The sequence below is a fragment of the Haematobia irritans genome, chromosome 1 (genome assembly GCF_050003625.1).
Source record: "Haematobia irritans isolate KBUSLIRL chromosome 1, ASM5000362v1, whole genome shotgun sequence".
Classification (NCBI taxonomy): domain Eukaryota; kingdom Metazoa; phylum Arthropoda; class Insecta; order Diptera; family Muscidae; genus Haematobia; species Haematobia irritans.
The window spans coordinates 261,006,282-261,026,194 of record NC_134397.1 but is presented as its reverse complement, the minus strand read 5'-3'; the positions used below and the strand labels follow the sequence as shown (position 1 = coordinate 261,026,194).

At 28.6% G+C, this 19,913-nt stretch overlaps 1 protein-coding gene across 1 annotated transcript in view; it reads right to left on the bottom strand.

Moving 5' to 3' along the window:
• The window catches only part of TkR99D (Tachykinin-like receptor at 99D), a 279,312-nt gene that overhangs the window by 9,694 nt on the left and 249,705 nt on the right, over nucleotides 1-19,913 (bottom strand). The window contains exon 8 of the mRNA XM_075291122.1: nucleotides 6,727-6,866. Coding sequence (XP_075147237.1) covers nucleotides 6,727-6,866 — 140 coding nt within the window. The remainder of the gene's footprint in view (nucleotides 1-6,726; nucleotides 6,867-19,913) is intronic.

Here is a 19,913-nt window from a genome sequence, read left to right as displayed (position 1 = left end):
AAGACGGAATACCATCGGGGCCAGCATTATATGAAGACTTAAGAGTCCTCAAGTTATCTAAAACGGTAGTTTCATGAACGTAGGAGAAATCGATTCGATCAAAACTCCTAGTTATAAACGGGTATGTGTTACTACAATCATATGATCTATCTGAATAAGTCGTAGCAAAGAATTCTGCGAATAAATCCGAAATGTCCATATCATTATCAGCGGTTAGTGACTGATATTTAAGATATGTCGGTTGGGTATTAGATTGACGTTTTGAATTCACAAATTTATAGAAAGACTTAGGGTCAACTCTAAGTTGCTCCTTCATACTACTTAAATAGTTTCGATGAGCCAGTTTGTTCTCCAGATTGTATTTAGAACGGGCTATTGAATAGTTTGAAAAATCAAGAGATGAACCTGATTTCTTGAATTTTCTGAACATTTTGTTCTTTCTATTCTTTAGTCTCATTAAGACCCTGGTCTTCCAAGGTGGTCCCGAATTGTTGTCCACAGTAAATCGTGGCACTGATTTAGATATGCAATCTTGAAGAACTGAATAAAACCGGTTCGATAATTCAGTAATATTGCCAGAGTCAAGAATATCGTCCCAAACTATGGCAGAAAGTAATGAATTAAGCATATTATAATTGGTTTTAGCAACACAATACTCTTTCTTTGATCCAGTGATTCTAGATGGCAGAGAATTTGGGGCAGCGACATGTATTATTAGAGTAGGGTGATATCGATCTTCCGGTTTTGTTAAAGCATGAAACGATTCTAAACGAATGTTAGATGTATCATTAACAAAAACTAGATCGAGTAGTTTGCCATGTGAATTAAATATATTATTTATTTGAAAAATGCCAAGATTTAGTAATGAATTAAGAAAGTTATTAGAAATATTATTATTTGAGATTATAGGAATTAAGCTGTTAGATTCAGAAGAATGTAACCAGGAGACCGAAGGTATATTGAAATCGCCTAAAACTATTAAAGTATCAGATGCTGATAAATATTGAAATGCGGATGAAATTGCCGAAACGTGACGGGCATAAGTTTCATCGTCTGATGAAGGTGGAATGTAAGAACAAGAAATTAAAAAAGACATGTTCCTGAAGAGTACTTTGACCATAACTATTTCAATACCGTTAAGATGTTGAATCAGAATCTGTTCAGAAGGAATTTCAGTGGATACTGCTATCAGTATTCCACCACCTGTTTTCCTTACATTACTTTCACGGTCGCGTCTATAAATTCTGTATTTTGAACATAATATTTCCATATCATAAACATTTGGTTGAAGCCATGTTTCAGTAAATGCAATTATATGAAAATCGAAACCAAAACTGTCTGAGTAAAGAGTAGAAATTTTGGTATTTAAACCTCTTACATTTTGATATACTATAGAAATGTTCTTATCGGAAGTATTAATTAGTTTTTTGGAACATTTTGTGAACTGTTTGGTAAATATACAATATCTGTAATTGGAGATTCTTTATATAGATATTCCTTAATTAGAGCATTCTGTGGCCAAAATTCTGGATTAACCACTCTATCAAAAATGTCCTCTGGAACGATGATCTTAAATGATGCTTTGCTTCTCCTTTCGCGATATTTAAACTTGAAGACACTCAGTTCGATATCAGCTTGTAGCTTCGATTTTATATAAAAGGAAATATCCTCGATAGTCGTTTCCGCGGCAAATTTTGCTGCAAACACAGTTTTCTTGGAAGGTACCACTTGTAATGGTTTTGGGGGAATATTAGGTAAAGGTGAAGTTAACGTAGTACGAAATCTATTCGATGTAGATGGCGTAGTAGTATTTAATGATGCATTTGAAACAGTTAAATTTGGGAAATTGCTGCATTGCTCGTAGAAGGATTTGATGTTTGAGATAGGATTGGTATAGATAAATTTGGTTGCATTTGGGGACTGAATAACTGGAATGGTGCTAAGTTAGTGTCAGAATTAGTATTAAGATTAGACACAACTTCTGTATTTATATTATTGGATGTTTTTTTCCGCTTACGCAATGAATCTATGGGAGACTGCAGAAATTTTTCCAAGCATGATGCATTCTCAAAAACCGTTTTATATTTTGCGAATTTTTCGGTTAATGCAGTGAGATCTTTATTGATCAGTTCAAAATCCGCACGGGTATTTTTGAAAAAAGCATAAAATTCCACATCATATATTTTGCAATTTTTACAGCACCATCGTAAACCTTTATCTTCACGCAAATTGTCGGCAGTACGAGCCGCCAGCTCTACACATTTAGCATGATATGATGAATGACACAACCAACAAGTAACAACAGGTTCCTCAGTTTTCTTTACTGCGCAATTGGATTTCTCACAAATCATATTGGATTATATGGTTTTTAATAGTGTATAGGTAAATGGTGTATATTATCAGTGCTTCAGATTTTGTAAGTGAATAAATGATGATTGTGAATTATGATATAATGATTATTCACAGTTTTTAAAGTATACCCTTAGGCGGATTTTTAAAACGTGAGTGTGGTGAAAATGTGTGGTGAGAAATTAAACTCAACATACAATCAAATTGTCAAACGTATCAGCTGTTTTTGTTTATTACCAGTGATAAACATCAATCGGTTAACATCAAAATAGCAAAATTCCAGGATTTTTCCAACGATGAAAAGTTGCAAAAATATAATTATAATTTTTTAATACCAAAACTTGCCAATAATAACAACGATGGACTGCACACAGCAATTATAGCGGCTTCCTCTTGAGAAAATTAAGCCAGTAAACTGCAACAGGCACTGTATAATGGCGTAAGTAAGTGTTTATTCAAGTTTTTGTTGGAGCGAATAGAAATACGTGCGATCAGTTAACAGGCCGTATGAACTCTTATAATAAAATAAAGTTTAAAATAAAATCTTGAAAAACATCTCTAACTTCTGAATACGTTTTACATTTGTATTAGCTATACAAAAAATCATCGAATTTAGAAACGTATTCCTTTCCAACTAATATATACTTCAATTTTTATAGAAACACAATTTTGATAAAATTTTGTTTAGAAAAAAAAATTGACAACATTTTATTTCCTATAGGAAAACAAGTAAGGAAAGTCTAAAGTCGGACGGTGCCGACTATATTTTGTAAATCTAAATTTTCGATACCATATCACATCCGTCAAATGTGTTGGGTGCTATATATAAAGGTTTGTCCCAAATACATACATTTAAATATCACTCGATTTGGACGTAGTTTGATAGACTTTTACAAAATCTATAGACTCAAAATTTAAGTTGGCTAATGCACTAGGTTGGAACACAATTTTAGTAAAAAAATATGGGAAACGTTTAAATCTGAAGCAATTTTAAGGAAATTTCGCAAAAATTTATTTATGATTTATCGCTCGATATATATGTATTAGAAGTTTAGGAAAATTAGAGTCGTTTTTACAACTTTTCGACTAAGCAGTGGCGATTTTACAAGGAAAATGTTGGTATTTTGACCATTTTTGTCGAAATCAGAAAAACATATATATGGGAGCTATATCTAAATCTGAACCGATGTCAACCAAATTTGGCACGCATAGCTACAAGGCTAATTCTACTCCCTGTGCAAAATTTCAACTAAATCGGAGCAAAAAATTGACCTCTGCGGTCATTTGAGTGTAAATCGGGCGAAAGCTATATCTAAATCTGAACCGATTCCAACCACATTTGGCACGCATAGCTACATTGCTAATTCTACTCCCTGTGCAAAATTTCAACTAAATCGGAGTTAAAAATTGGCCTCTGTGCTCATATGAGTGTAAATCGGGCGAAAGCTATATATGGGAGATATATCTAAATCTGAACCGATTTCAACCAAATTTGGCACGTATAGCTACAATGCTAATTCTACTCCCTGTGCAAAATTTCAACTAAATCGGAGTTAAAAATTGGCCTCTGTTGTCATATGAGTGTAAATCGGGCGAAAGCTATATATGGGAGCTATACCTAAATCTGAACCGATTTCAACCAAATTTGGCACGCATAGCTACAATGCTAATCCTACTCCTTGTGCAAGATTTCAACTAAATCGGAGGTAAAAATTGGCCTTTGTGGTCATTTGAGTGTGAATCGGGCGAAAGCTATATATGGGAGCTATATCTAAATCTGAACCGATTTGGCTGATATTTTGCAAGTTTTTCGAGAATCATAAAATATTCGGATGTACGGAATTTGAGGAAGATCGGTTGATATACACGCCAATTATGACCAGATCGGTTAAAAATATATATGGCAGCTATATCTAAATCTGAACCGATTTCAATAGGGATCGTCTTTGAACCGAAACAGGACCCTATACCAAATTTCAGGACAATCGGACTAAAACTGCGAGCTGTACTTTGCACACAAAAATACATCAACAGACAGACAGACAGACGGACATCGCTAAATCGACTCAGAATTTAATTCTAAGACGATCGGTATACTAAACAATGGGTCTCAGACTTTTCCTTCTTGGCGTTACATACAAATGCACAAACTTATTATACCCTGTACCACAGTAGTGGTGAAGGGTATAAAAATTGACAAAATTTTCTTAGAAAAAAATTTTGACAAAATTTTCTATAGAAAAAAAATTGACAAAATTTTCTGTACGAAAAAAATGACAAAATTTTGTCACAAAAAGTAGACAAAATTTTCTATAGAAATAAAATTTTGACAAAATCTTCTATAGACACAAAATTTTTGCAAAATTTTCCATAGAAATAAAATTTTGACAAAATTTTCTATAGAAAAAAAAAATTGACAAAATTTTCTGTACGAAAAAATTACAAAATTTTGTCACAAAAAGTAGACAAAATTTTCTATAGTAATAAAATTTTGACAAAATCTTCTATAGACACAAAATTTTTGCAAAATTTTCCATAGAAATAAAATTTTGCCAATTTTTCTATAGAAATAAAATTTTGCCAAACTTTTCAATAGAAATAAAATTTTGATAAAATTTTCTATAGGAATAAAATATTGACAAAATTTTCTATAGGAATAAAAATTTCACACTATTTTGTATAAAAAAAAATTTGGACTATGTTTTGCCCCAAAAAAAAAAAAAAAACAAAATATACTATAGAAAACATTTTTGACCAAGTTTTCTATAGAAAAAAATATTGAGAAAATTTTATATATGAAACCATTTTGAGAAAATTTTTCTATAAAAAATAATATTTTGGCAAAATTTTCTATAGAAATACAATTTTGACAAATTCTTCTATAGACATAAAATTTTAGCAAAATTTTCCATAGAAATAAAATTTTGACAAAATTTTCTATAGAAATAAAATTTTGACAAAATTGTCTATAGAAATAAAATTTTGACAAAATTTTTTATAGAAATAAAATTTTGACAAAATTTTCTATAGAAATAAAATTTTGGTAAAATTTTCTATAGACATAAAATATCGACCAAATTTTCTATAGAAATAAAATATTGACAAAATTTTCTATAGAAATAAAAATTATGACAATATTTTCTATAGAAAAAAATTTAGATTGAATTTTGCAACAAAAAAAAAAACATAACAAATATTGAGAAAATTTATTTCTACAGAAAATTTTGTCAATATTTTATTCCTATAGAAAATTTTGTCAAAATTTTATTCCTTTTTGTTCTTTAAGCATTGTTGTTGTTTTTTTTTTATTTCAGCTTAAAGCCATACATTGACTAAACTACAAGTTTTTTTATTTCTATAGAAAATTTTGTCAATATTTTATTTCTATAGAAAATTATGTCAATATTTTATTTCTATAGAGAATTTTATCAAATTTTATTTCAATTTATTATTGTCAAAATTGTATTTCTATAGAAAATTTTGTCAAAATACAAATAGGTTAAAAACAGAGTAAGAATTCATAAAATGGTACAAATCATTTAAATTTTGACGAAAAAAATGCTAAATCTAATCTGAAAAAATTGTGAATTTTTGAAAGCCCATGTTAAATTCATCACTTCTGCGTCAATTTTGCACCACTTCCGGATCTAAAAATAACATTTTCATTACTTTTTTGGCGACGCTTTTTTTGCTGGGATTTTTAGAAAATGTTCTATAGAAATAAAATTTTGCTAACATTTTCTATAGAAATGAAATTTTAACAAAATTTTCTATAGAAATAAAATTTTGACAAAATGTTCTATAGAAATAAAATTTTGTTGTTGTTTTTTTGATTTCAGCTTAAAACCATGCATTGACTAAACTACAAGTGTAGCTTAGCCAACAGAGGAAAAGAATGTTTGTCAAATAAAATTTTCTATAGAAATAAAATATTGGCAAAATTTTCTATTGAAGTAAATTTTGACAAAATCTTCTACAGACATAAAATTTTGACAAAAGAAATCTATATAATAACAACAATATTTTTTTCAATGTAATAATGTTCAACTTATGTTGTGGTCTTTGGAAGGTAAGAGTCCATATAAGTATGAATCAATAACGATGACATACGGGTATGAATATAATACTGTGTAACTTGTGGCCTATTGGAGATATTTTGAATGAAGAAAATGGAAATGATAAATAATGAATTCGTAAGCTCTCCTCAGCTTATTGAATTTAATTAAATGTTATTTATTATTTTTTAATTTGATTTAATTTCATTTAAATAAAATAAATTTAATGTAATTCTATATTTATTTGAGTAACATTAAATTTAATCGGTAGGTAAACTAAAAATTTGAGGTTGCATGCTAATACATAGTTTGGAACATTTACCATTACGTTTGATTCTATTATGATCCGGTGAGCCTGAACAGGAATAACGCGATGTTAGATTATCGCGACGATTGAGACTTTCCGCTCCAACATGCACGAAAGGACACCAGCGAAAGAACATTTTAAAGCCAAAACGAAATCTGTAAAAAAATGAGCAATAAAAAAAAGACAATAATAAATCAAGACGAAATGTATATATATTTTATAACCCATATCATTGTATGACCAGCAAAAAAAAAAAAAAAACTTATAATTTCTTTTAAAGGCACTACTTTGAAAGCTCTTCCATAAATGTTCTTCCAAAGATATTCTTTATTTTAACTACAAAAGAAGTTCTTTTAATTAAATTTTTATAACACGTTTTTTCATATTTTTGTTTGAGTATTTAGTTTTAACTTGTTTGTTTCAAATAAATTAAAAACAGAGTAAGAATTAATAAAATAAATCATTTTATTAAAATGTTGTCGATAAAAAATCTAAATACATCCTAGAAAAATTGCTATTTTTTGAAAAAAATTGAGGACAAACGTTTCAGACAAACGTTAAAATTCATTAAAATTTTCTATAAAAATAAAATTTTGAAAAAAATTTCTATAAAAATAAAATTTTCACAAAATTTTCAATAAAAATAAAATTTTGACAAAATTTGCTATAGAAATAAAATTTTGACAAAATTTTCTATAGAAATAAATTTGTTTCAAACATTTTTATTGGAATAAAATTTTGACAACATTTTCTGTAGAAATAAAATGCTACCAAAATTTTCTGTAGAAATAAGATTTTGACAAAATTTTCTATAAGAATAAAATTTGAACAAAATTTTCTATAGAAATAAAATATTGACAAAATTTTCTATAGAAATTAAATTTTTGACAAAATTTTCTATAGAAATAAAATGTTGACAAAATTTTCTATAAAAATAAAATTTTGACAAAATTTTCTATAAAAATAAAATTTTGACAAAATTTTCTATAAAAATACAATTTTTGACAAAATTTGCTATAGAAATAAAATTTTGACAAATTTTTTTTGAAACATTTTTATTGGAATAACATTTTGAGAACATTTTCTGTAGATATAAAAATTTGACAAAATTTTTTATAGAAATAAAATTTTGACAAAATTTTTTATAGAAATAAAATTTTGACAAAATTTTCTATAGAAATAAAATTTTGATAAAAATTTTCTATACAAATAAAATATTTTTTTTTTTTATTATTGCCTTTATTTGCAATCTATTTACATACAGAAATAATTAGCAAATATAATAAATAATGAGTATCTTAAAAATAGTTAACAGAGAAGTTAAGATCCAGTGAACTTAACAAAGTAAATAAATTTCATTTTGGACTTATTTATTCATGTGATTATGTGATTATTTTATCTTAGGTAGGGAAGGTCTAAAATATGCTTTCGTTTTAATCTCTTAACTTCATTGGTATCGTCTAAAAGAGTAATGGCCAGTACGTTAGAGTGGTGACTTAATCGATTGAGATATTTTGTACTAGTCTTTACAATTTCATCCTTTATTTTTGGTATATTGAGATCTTTATGTATACAGTTATTTTTTACAAACCAAGGAGCGTTTGACAACAATTTTAAGATTTTTGACTGATATCGTTGTAAAATTTCTATGTTTGAGTTACTAGAAGTTCCCCACAGCTCTATCCCATAAGACCAAACAGGTTTTAGAACAGTTTTATATAATAGGACTTTATTATATAAGCTTAATTGTGAGTTTGGTCCAAGTAGCCAAAACATCCTTTTAGTCTTTATGTCAACTTCTTTTCTCTTCTTTAAAATATGTTCTTTCCAATTAAGTTTTTTGTCCATATGAAGACCGAGATATTTTACACTATTCGACTTAGGAATAGGGACTCCATTAAGTGTTATTGGCTTATGCAATTCATGTCTTAGGGTAAATGTTACATTGGTAGATTTTTCTGGATTCACTTTTATGTTCCACTTTGCAAACCAAGTCTGCAGATTGTTTAACTGTCGCTGAACTGCTCTAGCTGCTACGAATTCATTAGAACTTGATGACAATACAGCGGTGTCATCCGCATAGGTGGCCAAAGTAATATCCTTATTTACGGGCATATCAGAAGTGAAAATATTATACAGAATAGGAGCCATTACACTACCCTGGGGTACACCTGATCCAATTCTTCCTATCTCTGATTGATCATCATTTACAGATACAAAAAACGATCTATTACTTAAGTATGATTTAATAAGTAACTAATATGGCGTTGGAACAATATTTTTTACTTTAAATAATAACCCTTCGTGCCAGACCCGATCAAATGCTTGTTTGATATCTAAAAACACAGCTGAACAGAACAGTTTTCTTTCGAGAGAATCACGTATAACATTAACAATTCTGTGACATTGCTCCGGAGTACTATGTTTGTTCCTAAATCCAAACTGATGTTCGGGAATTATATTTCTCTTGTCAAGTATTGGGATCAGTCTCTTTAGAAAAAGCTTCTCGAATATTTTTGAGAGAATGGATAACAAGATTATAGGTCGGTAAGAACTTAACAGATTTTCAGGTTTCCTTGGCTTTAGAACCATAATAATATTGGCATGCTTCCACTGTGAAGGGAAATATGATAATCTTATTATTGAATTAAACAACGTTGTAAGAAAAATGTGTCCTTTTTTGGGCAAACTTTTTAACGCTTTGGCAGATATGTTGTCATACCCAGGTGATTTTTTGTTATTTAACTTCTTTATTTCTTCTCGAACTTCTTGGACTGAAAACGCTTTAATTGGTAAATCCATTTGACAAGGACTATCAATGAAGTCTAGAATCTTATTCATATCGTCATTGGCACAGGTAGTGAATGGTGTGAAAATATCTTCTAGATAGACTTTGTAGGCCTCAGCCACTGTTTTGTCAGATCTGCACCAAGTTCCATCGGCCTTTTTTATTGGCGTTATACGTTTTCGAGGTCTTTTTAAATATTTGGTTGCTTTGTATAAGCTATGTTCATTGGATTTCGAAGGGCTCAAATTTTGTAAGTATTGTCCAATGCCATCATTTTTGGTTTGTTTCATCCTTTTTCTAAGGTATTGAACTGCTCGGTTAAAGTTGGTTTTATCAATAGGGAGCCGCGTCCTTTGCCATCTTTTTCTTAGCCTTCTTTTCTCCTTTACAAGATTTCTTATCTCTTGTGTTAAATAAAAGTTAGATTTTTGTTTTGTTATTTCTCCCGGAGAAGATTGAAATGTGGCTTCGTGAATAAGTTTCACGAGACATTCAACTGCATCATCGATATCAGCACCCGTTTTAAGGGAAATATTAAGGTTAAGATGAGATTCAATCCAAGTTTGAAAGATTTCGATATTTGTTTTGGAAGAAAACGTATTGCTGTTTGTGGCTTTTAAAGATGAGTTGGTCTTGAAGTTTAAAATAATGGGCGTATGATCGGAGCTAAGGTCATCACAGAACCTGATGTCAAGAAGATTTTGAGGTATGCCAAGGAAAACAAAGAAATCTAACAGATCTGGTATCTTTGCCGGATTAGTAGGCCAGTATGTTGGTCTTCCTGTGGATATTACTTTAAAATCATTTTTACTAATACATTCGAATAATTGTTTGCCTTTAGGATTGTTTAGCCTAGATCCCCACCAGATATTCTTTGCATTGAAATCACCTCCAACAATGAACTTATTTCCAAGCTTCTTGAAAAAGTTTTCGTAGGTTGAACTGCTAATATTGAATCGAGGAGGAAAGTAAGCCGAATATATGGAAACGAAGCCGCCGTACTCACAATATATTTTAACCCCCGCAGCTTGAATATGGATCTCAGAGATTTCTTCTAGTATTTCATATTTTATTCTTGATTTAATAAGTATGGCTGCTCCACCATGGGCTCGATCATCAGGGTGATTGGCAGTTATCAGATCAAATCCTTTGACATGAATATACGATTTGCTTGTGAGATGCGATTCAGAAATGAGTAGTATATCTACATTATATATACTTAAAAATACTTCTATTTCATTGATATGATTAGAAATGCCATTAGCATTCCACTCTACAATTATGATGTCGGAATTCATATTTTACTTATTAACACAGACATCATGTTTATGAGGGTATTCGTCATTTCTATCTGTTTTTCGAGCATGGATTCTATTTTACGCAATAGAGAATTTTCGTTGATTTCTGTACCTCGAAGTGCTTGAGCGTACGACATAGTATTTTGAGGTTCGGCCCTATTTAGTGGAGCAAAGTTAATCTGTGTATTGTTTGGCCTGGATGTTCGTGTTATTCTCTTATTTAATAAGTTCTGATAGAATCTGCAACCTTTGTAACTTGAAGTGTGACTCTCCAAACAATGAACACATTTCGGAGGAACTTCTGGAGACTTGTTACATTCAGTAGTAGGGTGATCTAGACCACAGTTGACACATCGAAAGGGTTTCCTGCAGTAGGATTTAGTATGCCCGAATTCCTGACAACGAAAACATTGGACAATGTCGTCGTATTTTATTGGTGCTTCTACTTGAATGATGGCATTGTCAAGTGATTTTAAATTAAATATTTCCTTATTGTTCGGTTTTGGATCCAAATCTACAAAAAACATTGGAAGTGGGACTTTTGTAACTCGGCTCACGACATTACGAACACTTCGCACATCGTGTCCTAGAGATAATAAAAACGCCTTTATATCTGAAGTGTTCGTTGAGTGGTGGAGACCTTTAATCACCACTCTGAATGCACGTTCTGGTTTTAATTGAAAGGTGTGATAGCTTTTTCCCGATTTTTCCAAATATTTTATTACTGTACGATAGTTCTCAACCGTTTTAATTGAAACTCTAACATGACCGTCTCTAAGACTCTTATAACTAAATTCAGTGGGAGATATTAGCTTATTTAGTCTAGTTACAAGTTTGGAAATATTTTCTACATTAGGTATAAATATTGGACGGGGTTTCGGCTGACTTTCTTGTGTTGTAGAGTTGTCATCATCGTTTACATTACTAGCAAGAGTAATGAATCGATTTGATGATCCAGGTTGATCATCATGATGTGCTCTCTTTTGTTGATATAATTTTGGGGAGCCACAGTTCTTTCTCTTACCAGACACTTGCTGCCACTCATCATCATCGTCTTCATTGCTGCTGCTTGCACTTAAGTCGGGTTCTCTCATTGACATTTTTTTTTATAGGGTTTTGTTTGTGCTTAGAGTGTGCGATCCACAATGGGCATCAATTGCACAAACAACTGATGCACATAAGTTGTAAATAGTCGCTGTAGACTATGATCGTTTGTTGATCGAGTCCGTAACAAAAATACTGGTTTATTAACAATTGTTTTTGTTTAGATTCAGTATGCAAAAATAACTATTTGCTCGTATCACCGCACAACACGTCTTACTCTTTTCGTAGTCAGACAACGACTCCAAATAAAATATTGACAAAATTTTCTATAGAAATATAATTTTGAAAAAATTTTCTATAGAAATCAATTTTTCTATAGAAATAAAATTTATACAAAATTTTCTATAGAAATAACATTTTCACAACATTTTTTATACAAATAAAATTTAGTAAAAAAAATTCTATAGAAATAAAATTTTAACAAAATTTTCTATAGAAATAAAATTTTGAAAATTGTATAGAAATACAATTTTGACAACATTTTCTATAGAAATAAAATGTGCACAATTTTCACAAAATTTCTATAGAAATAAAATTTTGAAAATATTTTCTACAGAAATAATTTTTTTTTTCAAACATTTTTTGACAAAATTTTCTGCAGAAATAAAATTGTGAGAAAATTTTCTATAAAAATAAAATTTTGACAAAATTTTCTATAAAAATAAAATTTTGACAAAATTTTCTATAAAAATAAAATTTTGACAAAATTTGCTATAGAAATACAATTTTGATAAAATGTTCTATAGAAATAAATTTTTTTCAAACATTTTTATTGGAATACAATTTTGACAAAATTTTCTGTAGAAATAAGATTTTGACAACATTTTCTATAGGAATAAAATTTTGGCAAAATTTTCTATAGAAATAAAAGTTTTGACAAAATTTTCTATAAAAATAAAATTTTGACAAAATTTTCTATAAAAATACAATTTTTGTCAAAATTAGCTATAGAAATTAAATTTTGACAAATTTTTCTATAGAAATAACATTTTGACAAAATTTTCTATAGAAATATTTTTTTTTCAAACATTTTTATTGGAATAAAATTTTTTATTGGAATAAAATTTTCTTTAGAAATAAAATTTTCACAAAAATTTCTATAGAAAAAAAAAATTGACACAATTTTCTATAGAAATAAAATTTGGACAAAATTTTCTACAGAAATTAAATTTTTTACAGAAATCTAATACAAAATTTGCAAACACAATTAAGATAATAAATCAGTTAGATATGAGCATTGTAAGGAGAAATTCTATTACTTTATAAAATGTAAATATAATTAATGTTATATTTTTGTTTCAAAACGTTGTTAAAGTTAATATTGTAAAATATTTAAATTATTACAATTTATAGATAATATCTCGCTGAAGATGATCACCGATGGTGTATCGAAATATCCGAGAATAGCAATATTTCAATAAAAAGTAATGAAAAACATTAACACCAGCATTTTTCATTAGTCCATGACCTCAAGCCAAACAAATAATCCCAAAATTGAAATAAAATTTTGTCAAAATTTTCTGTAAAAATAAGATTTTGACAAAATTTTCTATAGGAATAAATGTTTTTCAAACATTTTTATTGGAATAATATTTTGACAAAATTTTCTAAAGGAATAAAATTTTGATGAAATTTTCGGTAGAAATAAAATGCTGACAAAATTTTCTGTAGAAATAAGATTTTGACAAAATTTTCTATAGAAATAAAATTTTGACAAATTTTTCTAAAGAAATAAAATTTTGACAAATTTTTCTAAAGAAATAAAATTTTGACAAAATTTTCTATAGAAATAAAATTTTGACAAAATTTTCTATAAGAATACAATTTTGACAAAATTTTCTATAGAAAAAATATTTTTAAAAAATTTTGTATATAAATAAAATTTTGACATTTTCTATAGAAATAAAATTTTCACAAAAATTTCTATAGAACTAAAAGTTCGACAAAATATTCTACAGAAATGAAGTTTTGGCAAAAAACAGAAGTGAATTTTTGGCAAAATTTTTTGGAGATAAAAAGTTTGATAAAAACTTCAAAATAAGTTTATTTTTTTAATTTGGTATATTTGTGTTAGAATTTTCATAAAAATTTGGTAGATTTGTTTTGGAACGAGTGGGAACCGTGCGCCAGCAACCAAGGGCCCCAATGGTAAAGGCCGATGGTCGCTCCATGTTCGTCATCCAAAAATAACAGTTTGCTCTATGAGGTGGTTATATTCCTTCTCTGTGTGTACTTTGGACCCATAAAAGGGGCCAAATTGGAAAATCCATCCTGTACAAAATTTTTTCGAAATCGTTTCAAATTTCATTATATGTAAATGGGAATATAAGAGTATAGCTATCAAGAAATCTGGAGGATTTGAGATGTTATCGAAAACATAGGTCTCCAACATAGTTTGGGGTATATTACATTCTGCACCGCCTAATATTAGTCCAATCTTGATTAAATAATTTTTCCAACTGGATTTCAATGATTTAATTTCCGGAGGGGTGGGTATATGAGTAGTAACATGCTGCAATTTAGAGTAGTTTTTAGATGTTTCTCCATTCATTTGATATTGTTATTTCCCACCGTTTTTATATCCCTGTCTGCGTATACACTTAGCGGAAATGCCCCATTGACATCAAGACATCCTCCACGGTTTTTAAAAATATCACATATACTCCCACCAACAAAGAAAAAAATGAAAACAAATATCCAAGGATACTAGGATTTCCATGGCATTTTTCAATGACTTTCTAGTATCACACTTCTTTGGGGATAAAGGAAATGTTTTGTTGGCTTTTATACAACAAATTGCAAGAGTTGATTGCTTTGTGACATTTAAGTTTTCTGAATGAATTCCATGATGTGGGAGTAGTGGATTTTCCGTTGGTATGTCAGTTTACTCACGAATGGATCGTGATGTGGAGTTTAAAAGATTTGCTATAGTTCCAAGAAAACGGCAAAGCATGAGAAACATTTATCCCCTTCAAAATGTATAGTGTATTGGTTTATAATGGTATGGTATGACTTTCTTTAAAATCCCCTTCATATGTGAACGAAAATGCAAGCAACCAGGAAACGGAAATTTCTTAGCAATGTATGGTATTGTTTGAAGATAAAACGTCATTGACTTAAAATTTATTTTAAAACTTGTCAAGCTTTGTATGATAGTTGATGGAGTGGTTGCAATAAGTTTGTAGCACTTCGCATTATTGATTTGCGAGCGTATAAAGCGATGTCCGTTTGGACCGTACTACATCAAAGATGATGCGAATCGTAATGTAACTGTGAATGGTGAGCTTTGGATACCGTGAGATGGTATCCAACTGTTTTTGCTCAAAATGCAAGAGCTTTATATACATGATATGTGCTTTCACGGTTGCCACAGTTGGTAGAATTTTATCAAAAATGGTAGATTTTTACTATTTGGTAGATTTATATATAATAATATAATTTGGACAAAATTTTCTATAGAAATAATATTTTGACAACATTTGCGATGAGAATAAAATATTGACAAATTTTCTCTAGGAATAAAATTTTCCCTAGAAATAAAATTTCGACAAAAGTGTCCACAAAAAATTTTGACAAAATTTTCATTAAAAAAAAAAAATTGACAAAATTTTCTTTATAAATAAAATGTTGACTATATTTCCTCTAGAAATAACATTTTTATATAATAATATAAAAATATAGATTTTTATATAATAATATAATTTGGACAAAATTTTCTATAGAAGTAAAATTTTGACAACATTTTCGCTGAGAATAAAATTTTGACAAATTTTCTCTAGGAATAAAATTTTCCCTAGAAATAAAATTTCGATAAAAGTGTCCACAAAAAATTTTGACAAAATTTTCATTAAAAAAAAATTTTTGACAAAATTTTCTTTAGAAATCAAATGTTGACAAAATTTCCTCTAGAAATAAAATTTGAAAACATTGGCTCTAGGAATAATATTTTGACAACATTTGCTCTAAGAAAAACATTTTGATAACATTTTCTGTAGAAATAATATCTCTAGGGAAAAAAATTTAAAAAAATTTTCTCAGGGAAAAAAATTTTGTAAAATTTTCCATAGCAAAAAAATTTTGACAAATTTTTTTCTAGAAATAAAATTTCGACAAAATTTCCTCTAGAAATAAAATTTGAAAACATTTGCTCTAGGAATAAAATTTTGATAACATTTTTTCTAAGAAAAACATTGTAAAAATAATTTACAAGGTATTAAAATTTTGTAAAATTTACCCTAGCAATAAAATTTTGAAAATTTTTTTTCTAGAAATTAAATTTCGACAAAATTTCCTCTACGTTAGGTTAGGTTAGGTGGCAGCCCGTTGTATCAGACTCACTTAGACTATTCAGTCTATTGTGATACCACATTGGTGAACTTCTCTCTTATCACTGAGTGCTGCCCGATTCCATGTTAAGCTCAATGACAAGGGACCTCCTTTTTATAGCCGAATCCGAACGGCGTTCCACATTGCAGTGAAGCCACGTAGAGAAGCTTTGAAACCCTCAGAAATGTCACCAGCATTACTGAGGTGGGATAATCCACCGCTGAAAAACTTTTTGGTGTTCGGTCGAAGCAGGAATCGAACCCACGACCTAGTGTATGCAAGGCGGGCATGCTAGCCATTGCACCACGGTGGTTCCCAAATTTCCTTTAGAAATAAAATTAAAAAAAATCCTTAGGAATAAAATGTTGACAGCATCTTCTTTAGGAATAAAACATTGACAATATTTTTTCTAGGAATAAAATTTTGAAAACATTTTCTCCAGAAATCAAATTTTTATAAAATTTTCCCTAGGACCAAAATGTTGATAGGAATAAAATTTCACAAAATTATCAAATAAAAATAAAATTTTGAAAAAATCTTCGTTAGGAATAAAATTAAAAAAAAATTCTAAGTATAAAATTTTGGCAAAATGTTCCCTAGGAATAAAATTTTGACAAAATCCGGTTGAAAATTTTGACATTTTCTCTAGGAATGAAATTTTTGACAACATTTTCTGTAGAAAAAAAAATTTTATAAAATTTTCTATAAAAATAAAATTTTGACCAAATTTTTCTAGGAATAAAATGTTAGGCAAAATTTTCAATGGGAGTAAAATTTTGACAACATTTTCTACAAAAATTAAATTTTTGATAAAATTTTCTGTAGAAATAAAATTTTGACAAAATTTCCTCTAGAAATAAAATTTTGATAAAATTTTCTCTAGTAATAAAATTTTGATAAAATTTCTATAGAAATAAAATTTTAACACCATTTCCTCTGGGAATAAACTTTTGGCAAATATTTTTTCTAATAATAAAATTTTGGCAAAATTATTTCTAAGAATAAAATTTTGTCAAATATTTTTTAAGAATTAAATTTTGTCAAAAAATTTTTAAGAATTAAATTTTGTAAAAAATTTTTCTAGAAATAAAGTTTTGACAAATTTTTCTCTAGGAATAAAATTTTGAAAAAATTTCCTCTAGAAATAAAATGTTGACAACATTTTCTATACGAAATAATTTTGATAAAATTTTCCGTAGGAATAAAATTTCGACAAAATTTTCTTTAGGAAAAAAATTTTGATACCATTTTTTTTGGGGGAAATTTTTTTATAAAACTTTTTCTAGGAATAAAATTTCGATAAAGATTTTCCTAGGAATAAATTTTTTGGCAAATTTTCAATGGGAATAAAATTTTGACAACATTTTCGTCAAAAATTAAATCTTTATAAAATTCTCTGTAGAAATAAAATTTTGACAAATTTTCCCTAGAAATAAATTAAAAAAAAATCCCTTGGATTAAATTGTTGACAATATTTTTGATAGAAATAAAATTTTGATAAAATTTTCCCTAGGAATAAAATTTCTACAGCATTTTCTTTAGAAATAAAATTTTGACAAAATTTCCTCAAGAAATAAAATTTTGATTAAATTTCTATATAAATACAATTTTAACACCATTTCCTCTAAGAATAAAATTTTGGTTAAATTTTTTTTTCTAAGAATAAAATTTTGGCAAAATTATTTCTAACAATAAAATTTTGACAAAATTTTTTCTAGGAATAAAGTTTTGACAAAATTTTCTCTAGGAATAAAATTTTGAAAAAATTTCCTCTAGAAATAAAATGTTGACAACATGTTCTACACGAAACAATTTTGATAAAATTTTCCGCAGGAAAAAAATTTTGACATTTTCTTTAGGAAAAAAATTTTGATAAAACTTTCTCTAGGAATAAAATTATGATGAAGTTTTTCCTAGGAATACAATTTTCACTGAATTTTCTAGACATATAAAATTTTGACTAAATTTTCTATAGAAATAAAATTTTGACAAAATTATCCCTAGGAATAAAATTTCGACAAAATATTTATAAAAATAAAATTTTGACAAAAATTTCTATAGAAATAAAATTTTGGCAAATTTCTCTATAGAAATAAAATTATGACAAAAATGTCTATAGAAATAAAACTTTGACAAAATTTTGTAAAGAAACAAAATTTTGATAAAAATTTCTATAGAAATAAAATGTTTTCTAAAAAAAAAGCTTTTGACAAAATTTTCTCTAGGAATAAAATTTTGACAAAATTTTTTCTAGTATTAAAACTTTATTAAAATTTTCTCTAGGAATTAAATTTTGACAAAATTTTCTTTAGGATTAAAATTTTGGTAACATATTCGCTAGTAATTTTTCCTAGAAAAAAATTGATAAAATTTTCTTTTGAAATAAAATTTTGATAAGATAAAAAATGAATAAAATGGTGAGAAAATGTTCCCTAGGAATAAAATTTTTCTTATAAAAATAAAAAAATTTTCTGTAAAAATAACATTTTGACAAAATTTTCTGTAGAAATAACATTTTGACAATATTTTCTCCAGGAAACTAGTACGTATAGCCTCCATACTAACCAAATTACATTAGCTCCGGTTGAAATTTGATACGTTGTGTTACTATATGGCCTCTAACATCCACGCAAAAGTTGGTTCATATCAGTCCATAATTGCCCAGCAAAAAATGCGCATCAAAAAAATGTTCTTTTTTGCATCCGTAAAAATTGGCGCAGAAGCGATGCATTTAACATGGATTTGTCATATGATGGATGCCCTCCATTTCAACAGCCGTTGCACTGAATTTGCATTACTTCTTAAGGTGTGAGCCGAATTCAGTGTTTTGGATGTGAATTAAAAAATGTTGTGATATTTTGCCAAGTAAATAATTTGTCAATTTTTTTATGATTTTTAATGCATCCTAACGCTTGTCTGAAACGTTTGACCTCAAATATTTTCAAAAATTCGCAATTTTTCTAGAAAACATTTAGCCTTTTTTTCGACAAAATTTGTACCATTTTATTAATTCTTACTCCGTTTTAACCCTATTTGAAACAAAAATGGTTAAAATAACCCATTAAATATAAGAAAAAAAAATTAATTGAATGAACTTCCTGTGTAGTTAAAATGAAGAACATCTTTCGTAGGACATTTTTGAAAGTGCTTTTAAAGACACGACACGTTTAGGAGAACTTCCAAACGATTTTGTTGGATATATATACCACCGTGGTGCAATGGTTAGCATGCCCGCCGTGTATACACAAGGTTGTGGGTTCGATTCCTGCTTCGACCGAACACCAAAAAGTTTTTCAGCGGTGGGTTACCCCACCTCAGTAATGCTGGTGACATTTCTGAGTGTTTCAAAGCTTCTCTTAGTGGTTTCACTGCAATGTGGAATGCCGTTCGGACTCGGCTATAAAATGGAGGTCCCTTGTCATTGAGCTTAACATGGAATCGGGCAGCACTCAGTGATAAGAGGAAAGTTCACCAATGTGGTATCACAATGGACTGAATAGTCTAAGTGAGCCTGATACATCGGGCTGCCACCTAATCTAGCGCTCTAGAATGGATGTCCAGATTTAATTTGCAGACCAATTTGGAGGTACAAATTTATCCGAACCGATTGAAACTTGTTACTTGGTATGACCTTCAACAACCACGCAACCACGGTCCATAATTATATATAGCCCCCATATAAACCG